General features: G+C 42.2%; 3 protein-coding genes across 5 annotated transcripts; 2 read left to right on the top strand and 1 right to left on the bottom strand.

Annotated features, from left to right (window-relative positions):
- Window positions 1-4,323: 4,323 nt before the first annotated feature.
- LOC115741488 (phosphatidylinositol transfer protein CSR1) lies at window positions 4,324-8,060 on the top strand. 2 transcript variants are annotated; one of them, XM_048280402.1, is made up of 7 exons: window positions 4,324-4,508; window positions 4,861-5,013; window positions 5,343-5,489; window positions 6,390-6,542; window positions 7,196-7,318; window positions 7,679-7,757; window positions 7,889-8,060. In XM_048280402.1, the coding sequence occupies exons 1-6, from the start codon at window positions 4,380-4,382 to the stop codon at window positions 7,754-7,756; spliced, it is 783 nt and encodes a 260-aa protein (XP_048136359.1). In that variant the 5' UTR covers window positions 4,324-4,379; the 3' UTR covers window position 7,757; window positions 7,889-8,060. The 2 variants fall into 2 exon arrangements, with proteins under 2 accessions (XP_048136359.1, XP_030531281.1); XM_030675421.2 differs by having other exon boundaries at window positions 7,679-7,791.
- A 632-nt stretch (window positions 8,061-8,692) lies between these two features.
- On the top strand, window positions 8,693-10,072 carry LOC115741489 (heme-binding protein 2-like). The gene is made up of 2 exons (XM_030675422.2): window positions 8,693-9,054; window positions 9,427-10,072. Exons 1-2 carry the CDS (start codon window positions 8,792-8,794, stop codon window positions 9,884-9,886), a joined length of 723 nt encoding a protein of 240 aa, XP_030531282.1. The 5' UTR covers window positions 8,693-8,791; the 3' UTR covers window positions 9,887-10,072.
- A 545-nt stretch (window positions 10,073-10,617) lies between these two features.
- Window positions 10,618-13,008, bottom strand: LOC115741487 (probable apyrase 7). Of its 2 annotated transcripts, XM_048280401.1 has the most exons (3): window positions 12,907-13,008; window positions 11,423-12,684; window positions 10,618-11,259 (listed from the first exon to the last, which is right to left on the bottom strand). In XM_048280401.1, the coding sequence occupies exons 2-3, from the start codon at window positions 12,568-12,570 to the stop codon at window positions 10,710-10,712; spliced, it is 1,698 nt and encodes a 565-aa protein (XP_048136358.1). In that variant the 5' UTR covers window positions 12,571-12,684; window positions 12,907-13,008; the 3' UTR covers window positions 10,618-10,709. The 2 variants fall into 2 exon arrangements, with proteins under 2 accessions (XP_048136358.1, XP_030531279.2); XM_030675419.2 differs by having other exon boundaries at window positions 10,618-11,263; window positions 11,427-12,993.
- Between the last annotated feature and the right edge of the window lie 364 nt (window positions 13,009-13,372).

The following is a 13,372-nucleotide window of genomic DNA, read 5'->3' as shown; positions in this document are numbered from 1 at the left end:
TAGATGTTCCCAAGAACAGTAAGGCGAATAGCATCCTCATATCGGATCGTAACACGCCCCACTTAGCTCGGACATTCAGTCTATCGAGCAAGATATAGAGAACCCTTTAAATACAACAACCGATTTTGGCCTGCCATGACCTCATCGGGAGAGTTGTATCTTCTACCGATCGGTTTGTACATTGAAGGCCACCCCGCCTCCAGAACTCCTAAGGGTATATTCATTCTAACCCAGAGCTCCGAATACAAATCACCCTGACGCCACTCCCACAAATCAGTTATATCTTCTCCCTGTACATCTCTCACTCTCCATGACCACACCACTAGCTCCACTCATAGTGGTATGCGAGTACGGTTGAGGGACACGGAAGTTATGATCCGTGTGACACGCACACGTATTGCATGGCTTTAAAGTCCATGTACGAGCAGGACAATAGTGATGGAGGGCAAATGAAGTTCTTATCCAGAACCCTGACGGGCCTGACCCATTATTTTGCTTCATCAAAGTACATCATACATTGCTCAATTTCGTTTTAAACCCAAATATAAAACAACATTATACTGAATTCACAAATATTACCACCCTCACATACCCACAAAATACATATAATGGCAGCCCTAGCTATAAATAGCCCGCGGCACGTAGGTTGAAAATTCTACGGCTATGCGAAGGTATGATGGAACCCATCATGCAAGTCCGAGCCTACATTAGCGTTTAGATCGATGGACGGCGACACATCGTGGAAGAGACTTTGGCACTGAAGTTGATACATGCTACGATGTGAAGGCGACGAGTCAAGATAGGGCAATTAATGTGTTGGGTCATCTCTTTCCAACTCTCTCTCTCTCGTTTGTGGAGAAATGGGATGAAGCGGGGCGACTTTCGAAAAGGAAGAGGAAAAGGAGACAATGAGGCTCGAGTGTGAAGCTTGCACAAATAGGTGGAAGGCCGACCATGAATCATGCTCTCATGTGTAAGTATGTTTCAAGATGGAGCTAGGTATGGAGAGCCCTTATGAGCCTCGTCGGGTGCTTGCGAATTCGGTATGAGTAGACCCGTCAAAACAAGTAGGGCGGGTCGAAAATGGTTCTATCCAAATAGACCGGTGTAGAAAAAATAGACCCTATGTAACATGTTTTGACCAATTTTTATGTAATGCAAATCTAGTGACTCATATTCGATCCGACCCAATCAATATTCGTAAAACACTTTTACATTTAACCGGATCTAGGAAAATTCGTACCCAAACCGAGGTGAAAGTCTTGAATGAGTGAACATGAGATCGAGTAGGGGTGAGAGAGAATGAAAAGAAAGCCACAGAGCCGGATTCGGTCTAAGTAAGTTATAAACCATTTATAAGCTATTTACAACCCAATGAACAATTGTATTATATTTAAATCGATTTATTGAATATAACTAATCCATATAACAGCTCAACCAATTATACATGAGTTAAGAAATAGATTTAAATCCATTTTGACAGATCTAGGTACAAGTTGAAGGGTTCGATCTCAAACACGTCCGAATCTCATCGATCAGTATGAGGGGACGAGATGACCTACAGCCCATCTTAGATGGTTTACTTACTATCGAGCTTTTGTGGGTTGTATTTCAAAAGGAATTCAGATTAAAAAAAAAATACGAAAGTTACCCATTATTGGGATATTAGTAGACCCTATTTGCGATATATCATATCAAGCAATGGAAAATTTCAAGACCATTTAACTCAACGGCATGGCGTATCCTAGTAGAATTGCGAGTCGCTGTCGGTTCCTCGAGAATTTTTCAATCGATGAAACGAGACGTAATTCGCTTTTCAAATGTCCTCAAAAAAACCGAATACCGTCATAAAAAAGTTAAAGGCTTGGTCCAATCACGCCAATGCCTCTGCATTGTCACACAAGATTTGATGTCGGATTTGATTTAAACTCGTGATGCAATGGCTAGTATTGTCGCATGTTCGTGTCTCCTAATTTCTTCAATGAAATGATTCCTACGGAGGAGACGAAGTCAATAAAGGGCTTTGAATTTAGCATCAGTCCATGTAAATAGATGAAAAGCAAAAGAAGATAGAATCACACTTAGCTTTAGCAAAGATTGATTGCGAAAAGGATCGATTCGTGTGTGATTATCCGATTCCAATCGCAAATTTTCAGCAGTTCACCAGAATTATTGGCTTCTCTAATCATGAAAGCCGACGACAAACTGTCAAAAACACATCATAACCACTGGCCACCAGCAAAGATGTTGGTAATTAAACATGCTTTTAGCAACTAATTTGGTTTGGTACAATCGTCAAAAGAGTCCTAAACCTATCGCACAACGACCAATTCGAACCTAAAAACTTTTTAATTTGATCAATTTAACCCTAAACTTTTTTACTTTTTGCTAATGAAGTCAAATTGGCAAGAAATCACCGACGTGGGACGCTAGTTGTCCGACATGGCGTGGCCGGCGCTAACGTTTGCGATTTTAACAATTATCGTTAACATTATTTTTGTATTTTTATCTTTTTTTACCATTTTCGCCCTTTCCTTTTCTTTCCTTTTATCCTTTCTCTTTTTTTACTATTTCCCTATTTTGACCACGTCGGTCTCAGCGTGTTACATAAGATAGCCGGCATTGACTAGACTATCACGTTAGTGAATAATGACCAAAATTGATTGCAAGCAATTTAGTGACAAATCGTCGAAAGGTTTAGAACTAAATTAATAAAATTAAAAAAAAATAGAAATAAATTAGCTATTGTACAATAGGTTTAGAACTTTTTGGATAATTTCCCCAATTAACTCCGAAGCCACATGGGAAATGTCAATAAAGCCCTTCATATGTTGTTCCAAATTCAGTGCGAGGCGTAGGATTTTATTTTTTGCTTTTTTAAGAATAGAAAAAGCAATGGCGACATGACTTGTGATGGCATCTTACGAGACACGCCAGTCAACGAAACGAATCATGTGGTCCAATCCAATTGAATCTGTCGACTTTCAAAAAAAGAATGTATAGTTGATGTGTGACTTTGGGAGCCCCGATTGTCAAAAAGGGAGCGCCAAATTGGAGCCCCAAAGTCGACAAATTCCATGATTTTGCCACATGAAGGAGCAAAGATTGTGATCCGACAAAGTTTCTCCATGAAAAGATAGACGCGATGATAACGAAGACGACTCCTCGAGAACATTTTTTTTCCTCGGACACAAAGGGCAAAAAGAGAAGAAGAAGAAGAAGAAGAAGAGGAGGAGGAGGAGGACGGGGACTCTCAAAAGTGCATTACTCGGATAATTGGTAGGTTGCAAGTTATGTACATTATCGACACTCGAACTTAACTAAGATTAGACGCGGGTGATGTTTATACTCGAAACCCCGTCAAACAGATGTATAAATTGGCGGAAAACATAACCCAATTGCAAACAAACACGATCATTAGACAAACTCGGGAAAAATTATCAAAAAAAGTCCTAAACCTATTACAATTATGCCAATTCAGCCATAATTTTTTTTTTTTGGCCGATTCAGTCGTAAGTCTTTTGTAATTGCGCAAATTGAGTCCATTCGGCGAATTTTAGCCGATTTGTATCGACGTGGATGTCGACCTGTTGGTGACATGATATTTTAATATTTCTTTATTTCTTTCTTTTCTTTTTTTCTTTTCCTCCCCTCTTCTTCCTCCAGCAGGTTGCTGAATCTTGGCAATCGGAGAGAGCACCACGAGGCTCTCTTCATCAGCCCAGATTTGGGCAAGGCCAGTTGTCCCTCTGGCCAATCGCCAGAACTTGGCAGTTGGCCATCCCTTTGAAGAAAGGGAAGATAAAGGAAAAATAAAATAAAAAATAGAAAAGATAATAAAACCAAAAAAAATATATATATTAAAGGTCTGACTTAAATTGTTACCCAAGCCTGCGCATTTTTGGTAATATTAAAGGCCTAAAGAATGGGAAGGGAATTGGCACAATTGCGATAGATTTAAATTTTTTGTGGTAATTTTCCCTACAACTCTGGTGAGGCCGGATCTTAAGGTTGGACCTAAATTGTTACCCAAGCCCGCGCTGTTTTAAAAAAATCCGGATCGGCTCTGGCCCAAACGGGTGGGCCGGGCTTTTTTAACCCAGTGGCCTTGCTCAAGCCCGCCCAACATTAATTTCAGGCCCATGGGTATCAGAACGGGGCATTGTAAATGGGCCCTAATGGTCCAACAAATGAGCAAAAGCCCACACGAAACAGCCCAGGGCCCAAAGCATCACCGAAGACCGACAGGACCCGCCGTTTCCGGCGACGTAGAAACGGCTCCTCAGTCGTCGGACAGTCGACATTCACCAGCTTACCACGAAACACAACAAAAGGAGCTCACGGTAGTTAATATCAGTTTCCCGAATCCTGTCGAAGCAATGGCTCTCCGAACGAACCACGCGCTTCGTCATCCTTTCTTGTCACCGCTTCTCTCGAGCAAGCCCTCCGTTCGGACCGGCAAATTCTCAGTCCGCTGCTCTAGTGTCGACTCCCATGAGGCTCGCAAGGTTCTTGCCATTCCCTGCTTTTCTTTTCTTCTCCTCCTTCTTCTTCTTTTCCTTTCCTTTCCTGTAATATAGCTGGTGTAATGAGGAAGGCTCAAAGAAGGGCCTTCATCTGGGTTTTGCTTTCGGGCTTATTCGGAGGATGAGGTTAGCGGGTACTTCGTTGTCGGGGTTTACCTCGTAAAAGCAAAAACCTTGCCTTTTTATGGTTTGGCCCTGTGGATATCCGTTAATTTCAATGCTGGGTTGTCTGGGTTGCTTTGGTAGAAGAATTCGGTTGCTAGATCAGAGTTGACATTATGGGCAAAGTAGCTCTCCGTCTGGTCCTTATGATACGGCAATTGTGAATCTGCAGTTGGTTTTGGAAGCAAAGGAGAAGCTTGAAAAAGATTGCTGCAGTCTTCCTGTGGGTAAGAATGGAAGAGATGATGAAGACATGATCTACTGGTTCTTGAAGGACAGGAAGTTTGTCGTCGAAGATGCGGTTGCGAAGCTGACTAAAGCTATTGTATCCTCATGAATCCCGTGCTTTCCAAGTTTATGAATGCATTGTTCACTCCTTCTGGCGACAAGTAAATTTAGCAGTAGAAACCTGAACACTGTGATGACCCCGCTTTATAAGAAGGATAATGTGATTCCTTTTGGTTTCTCATTCTCACATGCCACCAGTTCCTTCAATTGATGTTGTGCTTGTGCTTTATATGAGGGATGAGATGATATGTTTTGGTTTCTCATTCTCTCATGTGGCCAGTACCCTCAATGGATATCATGCTTGCCGGAAGAAAAATGATCGCATGATGGATAGATGATCTATAAGTTATCCTTATGCTTATGTAGAAATGGCGTCAAGAGTTCAAAGTGTCCGAGTTGACCGAAGAATCCTTGAAAAGCATAGCGGAAACTGGAAAGGCATATGTGCATGACTTTCTTGATGTCAATGACCGCCCTGTGCTCCTAGTGGTGGCGTCGAAGCACTTTCCTGCCGTAAGTACTGAAACTATGCACAAATTTAGTCCTCAACCTTTGTCGTCTTTCTTTTTCTAGTACCCCAATTGCCTCTTAGTCACTGGTAGATAAATGAAAACTGTTGAATTCAGAGTTTATATCTTCTTCTGATTCATTACTAATCTTAACATCTTAAATATCAATAATATTTGTGCAAAAGAGTTCGACGTATGTTAGATTGTGTTCCTCATTTGGAAGAAATATGAGTGATCTCTTTACTTGCTTATGCGTTCATAGCACAAGACTTTACTACTCAAACTGCATTATATACTCATCACCAATACATTGCAGGAATCATAATGATAGGGGCTTTTGCTCATGGTGCTATATTTTTCATTAGAGATTACAATCCGGAACACAATGAGGATAATGTATTGGCAAGAATGTGTTTTTTTTTTGGGTCAAAATATTGGCAAGAATGTTAGACCATAAAGAAGCTATGTTATCCCAGTTAAGTTGGGCCAGCCTCTTTTTGGGATTCCACACTTTGAGGCTTTATGTTCATAATGATGTCATGCTTGCTTTTGGTACTCCGCGGGAACAAATCTTAATCAAACCTATATTTGCCCAATGGATGCAATCTGCTCATGGTAAAACTTCATATGGGTTTGATGTACTTTTATCTTCAATGAAATGTATCTTAGTAACTAAGTTGATGGCTCCAACTACTCACATAACATCTTTACCGTCCCATTCCTTTCTTGGGGTATTCGAATTGATTGTAGATATTATTATCTGATTTAATCTATTCTTCCTTAGAATATATTGTGCGTAACCTTCCTGGAAGGACTGCTGCTTCTATCAATGATGGACAATGATCTTTTATTGGTTTATTTGCTTTTAGGAGCAAATTCTAAGGGTTGTATTTCTTGTGGCCAGGTTCACGAACCTATTGAAAATGAGAAACTGTGTGTGTTTTTGATTGAAAAGGCACTGAGCAAGCTTCCAGATGGAAAAGAAGAGATTCTTGGGATATTTGACCTTCGAGGATTTGGTACTGAGAATGCAGATCTTAAGTTCTTGACCTTTATGGTAATTCCTTCACTGGTTCTATCATGAATACTTGGAATTCGGGCCTGCTGTTTCATTTTGTCAATATTAAAGAGGGAAAAGAACTACAAATAAGTAATGCAACTCTAAGATCAGCATAATGATAAGGATGAAATTGCGATCGAGGCTAATCCAGAATCCCACATCCAATCAAGTGTCGAAGTGGAACTTAATTGGTCTCTTAGAATGGTACATGTTGGCTCATTTGGCATATGCATCACTTGCTGTTGCGGCAGATGTCTAGTCTTGAAAGGCAAGATAGTATAACCTTTCATGAGCAATCATTCGCATACTAGTCTTCTGGTATGATGCAGGAGCTCTATTGCATTTTTTGTATCAGCGTAGTCATTGCTGCTGAAAGTAAATTATAGTTGAGTTGATGCTTTTCTGGTTCAATACTGCCAAAGCTTCATTCTGATATGATCTGAAGGATCTCTGTTTCCTTTTAACTGTTGTTGTAATCAAGGAGTGTGACACTTAAGTACTCTTAGATGATGGGAAAAGTTGGAATTCTTCATATGCTTCTGCCCATTTAAAGAAGTAGAGACAGTAGCACAGTTGCTTGAGGAATCATTAGTAACAAACTTGAGGAATCTGTTTGGCCTGATGAGTTGATTTTTCATTGTTTTGTGCAGTTTGAGGCGTTTTACTATTACTATCCCAAGCGGTTAGGACAAGTCCTCTTTGTGGAAGCCCCATTTGTCTTCAAGCCGATATGGCAACTAGCAAAGCCCCTGCTGAAATCATATGCATCTCTGGTACGATCCAGCAACCATTGTATGTTTTTATTATCAATCATAGGCTGCTTTTGCTGGTAATACTTTCAGATTATAGTATGACGAATCAAATGAAGCGAAAGAATGCCTTTTGTCAGAATATGTTCAATTAGATGCACTGCTTTTCTTTACTAACTATATTTAGGTGTCATTGCACAATAATATACCTTTGCTACGAGATAGGAAACTTGAAGGTGGTATTAGTTTGACCATTTTCAATATTGTGTTTATGAATCTTCTGAGGGAAGGCCAGGCAATAAGCATCCAATTAGTCATCTAAGACCATTACTGATTGCTGAATTCATGATGATTCCTACTGAACACTTGATTCTCTTTCAAAAGGTGAGATTTTGCTCTGCGGAGACAGTCAGGAGTGAATATTTCACAGCAGAAACACTGCCAGCTGACTTCAGGGAGTGAGGCGTCGTTGATCATCTAATCTGCATCTCCCTCAGGTACAAAAGCCATATTTCGATGGATATTGCACAAAAAGGGCTGGTAGAATTCTTGAGCAATTTTGTGAAATAAATCATCTTGCTTTATGTTTGCTAGCTCTCTGGCAAGCAGTTGTAGACGGAAAATTCCTTTCATGCCTGATAAGCCATCGAAGATTATCATGTTCCTCACTTCAACATCGACTCTCGTTCCCTGCGGCATGCTAGTGGGCCACCAGCAAACGAGATCCTGAAGAGAAGCGCATAAAGAACGCGACCAGACCTCTCAATTTTTATTTTTATTTTTGCTTTCTCTGGTTTCCTACTTAGCATCTCCGTTGAGAAAGCGCTATCTGAGAAAGCTACTGAAGCGTGGCCCTGACTGTGTTGAGTCAAGAGGGCTTGCGTTCGGAATAATGTTGAGTCATGGCAATGTGAATTGCTCCTTCTTGGATGTAATGAACAATGTTGTCTTTATCCTCATGAAGGGAATTACGCCTTTGGAAAATGCCGCCATGGCTCGTATAGTCTGCGACGAAGATTGGACGGCTCTGTTAAGTCCATCCTGTAATGGATCACAGAAGCGACTACATCAGTGAGAATACCGATGCTGATATAGCCACCTCTTTGTGCTTATAGGTCGGATCACCACTTCGGTGAGTTCTGTATGGCGTATCGTTAAACAAGCAAATTTCCGGCACTTGGGGCTCGAATCTTTCGCACCAGATTTTGTCAAAGAAAAGCCAGCACATGCAGCAGCTTGATTTGAACAGGGTGACATTCTTGAATAGAAGTGGAACTGAGATGGACCCCGGGGATTTCAAGTGTTTCCCAGGAAAAAAAGAGGGACAAGTTAAACCTATGAACCCTGTGGAGCTCGTGGTAGTTAATGAAACTAACGAAACGATAAGCACCAGACAGATGCAACCAGACTGGCGAGTGTACCCCTCTGCTAGATGCTCTGAAAGGAGAACGATTGGGGGTAAAATAGTAAAAGCAGCCAAATGCCTCTTTCTTTTAAATGTGGACTGGCGTGCTTACCTCTCTCCAGTTTCAGCTTCGGAAGCTCGGAAAGATGGAGATCTCCCCGAGGTCCGCGATCGCGCCATGTGTCGTCCTTTTGCTCAGTGTTTCGTTCCTGTGTAGGGCCGCGGAATCGCCGTCGTACACGGTGGTCCATCAAGAATCGGACTTCGAGGTCAGGCTTTACCGAGAATCCACGTGGATGTCCGCCCCTGCTCGCGACATCTCCTTCGCGAAGGCCACCCTCAATGGCTTCCACAGGTTTCCTCTTTTTTAAATCAATTCGTCCGGGCTTCAGTCGGTGCTGCTTAGCTCCCCCTCGATTAATTCGCCCATATGATGTTCGTGCTCTTGTTTTTGAACCTAAGGTTTTGTTCAATCTTTCACCGAGGCATCAGTTGGCCTAATCTTGTTTTGTCTGCGACTCTTGATATTGGAGATCATCTTCTTGTTCGAGTCTAGTTGCGATTCTCGTAGATTCTTGTCGGGACTTGATTGCGTTGACCTGGGTTTTGACCACCGCCATCCTTGGGTTATGTTATGGTCCTTGTGTTTTCTCTGATACTTGTCGGTTGTCGCTTGCAAGTTAGAAAGCAGGCGATGAGCTGATCGATCCTGTTCTGTTATTTATAGGTTGTTCCAGTTCATTCAAGGCGCCAATCTGAACTTCTCCAGGATTCCGATGACGTTTCCAGTCGTGACGAGCATAGTCCCTGAAGCTGGACCGCTCCACTCGTCGGCCTACTCTGTCCTGTTCTACTTGCCGCCAAAGTTCCAGGCTGACCCCCCGACCCCTCTTCCCGAGCTCAACCTGAAGCCGCACGTGTGGGAGAGCCACTGTGTCGCAATCAGAAAGTTCTCTGGGTTCGCGAAGGACGAAAACATCATCCAGGAAGCGGAGAAGCTCTCATCCAGCTTGAGCAGGTCGCCGTGGGCAAACATGACCTCTTCCGAGAGTAGCTATGCCTATTCGATCGCTCAGTATAATTCTCCCTTCCGAGTGATTGGCCGTGTTAATGAAGTCTGGGTCGATGTTGATGTCGATGCTCCTGGATCAAATGGTTGCAAGTTCAATGGAGTTGCTACATATTGATGCACGGTGATTGACTTGTTTAGACTAGTATAGATTCCTGGTCCTGGTACTATGGTCAAGAACTTAGGTCTGGGTCTTTCTGTGACCCCTACTTGTAAATATATTAAGGGTCTGCAAGATCTCCTTGCATATCTTGGATCTTGGGTAAAAACTCTCACTTGTGAATTATATCATCCAGTTTCACATACTGATGAGTTCATGAATTTGTCAAGTTCCCGTTTGAGCAATGTGTGAGCAGTGTAGAACCTTTCCGCTGAATGATGATAGACCGCGCGCGGTGCGATTGACTGATGTAAAGATCAAGCGGTTCCTGATGCTCTTGCTGAATGATGAAGTGTGAGAGTTTTAGCTCTTGGGTGGAAATGACTATTAAAACTCACTGGAAACCTCCTCTCAAACAAAAAGGGTGGCCAGATAATTTTGCTAGCTGTTACCCTGAAAGAGATGTGATAACTGATAAGTAATGACTATGCGATGAAGGCATTGCTCGACTCTTGCTCTTTTCATGGTTCTTTAAAATCTGGCACATAGTATAAGAACCATGCCCTGCAATTAACCCTTCACTCCTTCAGCTACTCCACTCAGGGCGATGCCAAAACTACCTGGTACATTGCAATAAAGGAGAAGGGAACTTCCGATAGAAATAAAAATTTGTGATTCTGTACTTTTTTTTTTTTCTTTTGGTGAAAGTGATTCTGTACTTCAATGGAATGAATCAGACTCAAAAATTGTAACCTAGAAGGATGCAAAAAACTCAAGGGTCGAGTGAAGGTACATAATCGTATGGAGTATCTAGTTTCTACAAAGACCGAGGCAACCACGGTCAAAATAATTGACTTCTTTGGCGTCTAGGATTACATAATGGCAGTGAAACCCCAGCAGCACCGTTCTTCTGCAGCATTGGCAGCTTGATCTGGCGACGGTAAACGAAAGCTCCCAAGCATATAAGTAGAACAAAGAGGAAAACAGGGGATGGGATGGAGCCCACTGTTCTGATCCTAAAAGATGACAGTGCCGTATTGGCTTTGAAGGGACGCGACTGCATAAATTTGCCCTCAACCAAAGAAGCTCCCAAAGGCCAAGATATATCCCCTGGCCCAACTATAATATCTCTGTTGCCGACATGAAGCGCCTCATCGATGAGCGACGCCAAATAGGGTACCTGAAAGCAAAATTGTCCTCCATAGTTTCCATGTTCAGTGATGTGGCTTGAATTGATCCATGATTTTGAACATAGTTGATGACCTTTCTCCAACAACCGCGTGAAATTAGCTCTATTGCCTAATCTTAACTTACTGTAAACAGCAAAAAATCCTGATAAGGCGTGAAAAGCCAGGTCAGGCTGGGCAACCCCCATGATGTTTTGCCATTCACCAACTGCAAGGACAGACGGAGCATGAATTTCCCACTAAATCCAACTATTTTAGTAAAGGATACAGCACGTGGAAATCAAAGCTCAACAAGGATGAACCGGGATGTTGTTTTTTGCTACAAGAGAAGAACTTGTTATGGAAGTGAAAGTGGGATATTGCCAACTCACCATTGTGGTAAAAGACGTTCTCTTTCCTGTTTGTACCAACTGCTACAGAAGAGTGCTTTAAGTAACTTGAATTGGCAGCAGCAGCCCTTGCAAGTATTCTGCACTCTTCCCAATTCGGATCTCCAACAACATTCACAATACTAAACTCTGCCTTTTGCTTTGCACTGCCCAAAAATATTTCTTCCGGGGTATTCATTGTGCGGCAATTATAGCAGGCATAGTTCTGCACATAGTTTGGATTCAGACAAGGGTGGCTAAGAATATAGTTACCATTCCTCTGTCTTGGTGTTTCATTTTGTGTTAGTATGACAAGGGTCCGGTCAAATGCCTCTTGCAAACCAAATGCCGGGAAAGAGTAGGCTAATACCCAATGTTCGACAGCACCGACTGTCAGTCTTACCAACTGCTCATGATTCACTGTATCATGTACTTCCATCGCTACCTGCAACGAGGAACCTCCCACGTCGAGAAGCCCCAAAGTGGGCGACCTAGAATGATTTCCAAGTCTCCCCATTTTGTAATTCAGAGCTAACCAACCATAGTATGCTTCCTCTTTCCCATGCAGTACCCTTATCCAGCTCCTCTTATAAACAAACGCATGTTCCTTGACAACAGCTTCGACGTCATTCAAGACCCGTGTCACATCCTTAACTGCCAACCTCCTGAGTCCAGCAGTTGCAAGAACGAAAATCGGAGTCTCTGGATGTCTTTCTTCAGGCACCCACTGTTTTGCCCAGGTTATCAACGGTTCCAGAGCAGCCCTCACTCCACTAGCATTGCCGATGAATCTATCTAAACCGGGCTTGGTTTGCAGACAGTGATACTGACAAGAGCTGTTAGAAGTCCGGTTCTCAATCAAATTATCAGGGTAAGAATTCACCAGAATTGGTAGCTCCCATTCATTTGCAGCTCTCAGCATCCACTCATACACATTAACGCGAGTGCCGGTGCTTCCACAGTCCACAATGACCATAAAGTAGGACCGTCCAGGATCATGAGACACGACACGTTTCCAGCCCAAATGCAAACCACTCAATAACAACAACCCAGCAAGAACAATCACCGCACCAATCTTCAGTGCCAACGTATAATGTGCAAATCTGGCGATAGAGGTTTTAACTTTTGAAGGCGACTTCGGATCCATCCACGGCCCACCGGAGCCAACCGACTCCGAACCATAACAAGTTAAAAACTGCTCCTTTCGCGCAGACAAATCGCAATCGAGCTCAAAGACACAGGATGCGAAGCGGGCAGCCTGATTTCAACATGACAAACATCGGTGAACTCAACCGTAGCAGGTCTAGACGCACTGAATCGACGTGAAACGGAATCGACTCTACCCATAATGTGAATCGGATTCAGCAGCAAAGAAACTAATGGCGACCACAGATCACGCGACAAACGAGATCGAGCTCGCAACCCGATCTCGGAGTACCAAAACGAGATGATTGGAGAACGAACAGGATGGCTGCTTACCTGTTGCGAGCTCCTGAATCGGATGATTTCATTCCCCCCTCTTTCTCTCCGGCGAGAGATCGGAGGGAATGTGGAGGAAGAAGACGGAACGGTCCGGTCGTTAAAAAGAATTTTATATCTCAACCGATTACAAATAGAATTTTAAAGGGATAATGACATAAATAGTCTATGGATTTTGTCCTAATATGCATTATAGTCCCTAAATTTTAAATTTATTCAATATGATCCTTGAACTTTAGCCTAGTATTCAATATGATCCTTGAACTTTTAATTTGTTCAATGTGATTCTTAGACTTTTGCTACATGTTCATTAAAATATCTAAATTATATGAAAATATTCAATATAGTCCTTTCATTAATTTAAGATCATGGATAATGATGAATATTTTCATATAGTCTATGGATTAAATTGAACATGTACTAAAAATTCAAAGATTACATTGAACAAGTCAAAAGCTTAGGGATCAAAT

The sequence above is a fragment of the Rhodamnia argentea genome, chromosome 6 (genome assembly GCF_020921035.1).
Source record: "Rhodamnia argentea isolate NSW1041297 chromosome 6, ASM2092103v1, whole genome shotgun sequence".
Classification (NCBI taxonomy): domain Eukaryota; kingdom Viridiplantae; phylum Streptophyta; class Magnoliopsida; order Myrtales; family Myrtaceae; genus Rhodamnia; species Rhodamnia argentea.
This window is presented reverse-complemented; position numbering and strand designations above follow the sequence as displayed.

Coding starts and splice junctions, on each gene's coding strand:
- LOC115741488 (XM_048280402.1), top strand. CDS start 4,380: ATGGCTCTCCGAACGAACCACGCGCTTCGTCATCCTTTCTTGTCACCG. Junction 4,509..4,860: donor ACTCCCATGAGGCTCGCAAG/GTTCTTGCCATT, acceptor GTGAATCTGCAG/TTGGTTTTGGAAGCAAAGGA. Junction 6,543..7,195: donor TTAAGTTCTTGACCTTTATG/GTAATTCCTTCA, acceptor TGTTTTGTGCAG/TTTGAGGCGTTTTACTATTA.
- LOC115741489 (XM_030675422.2), top strand. CDS start 8,792: ATGTGGACTGGCGTGCTTACCTCTCTCCAGTTTCAGCTTCGGAAGCTC. Junction 9,055..9,426: donor ACCCTCAATGGCTTCCACAG/GTTTCCTCTTTT, acceptor TGTTATTTATAG/GTTGTTCCAGTTCATTCAAG.
- LOC115741487 (XM_048280401.1), bottom strand. CDS start 12,570: ATGGATCCGAAGTCGCCTTCAAAAGTTAAAACCTCTATCGCCAGATTT. Junction 11,260..11,422: donor GTCTTTTACCACAATGGTGA/GTTGGCAATATC, acceptor CCTTGCAGTTGG/TGAATGGCAAAACATCATGG.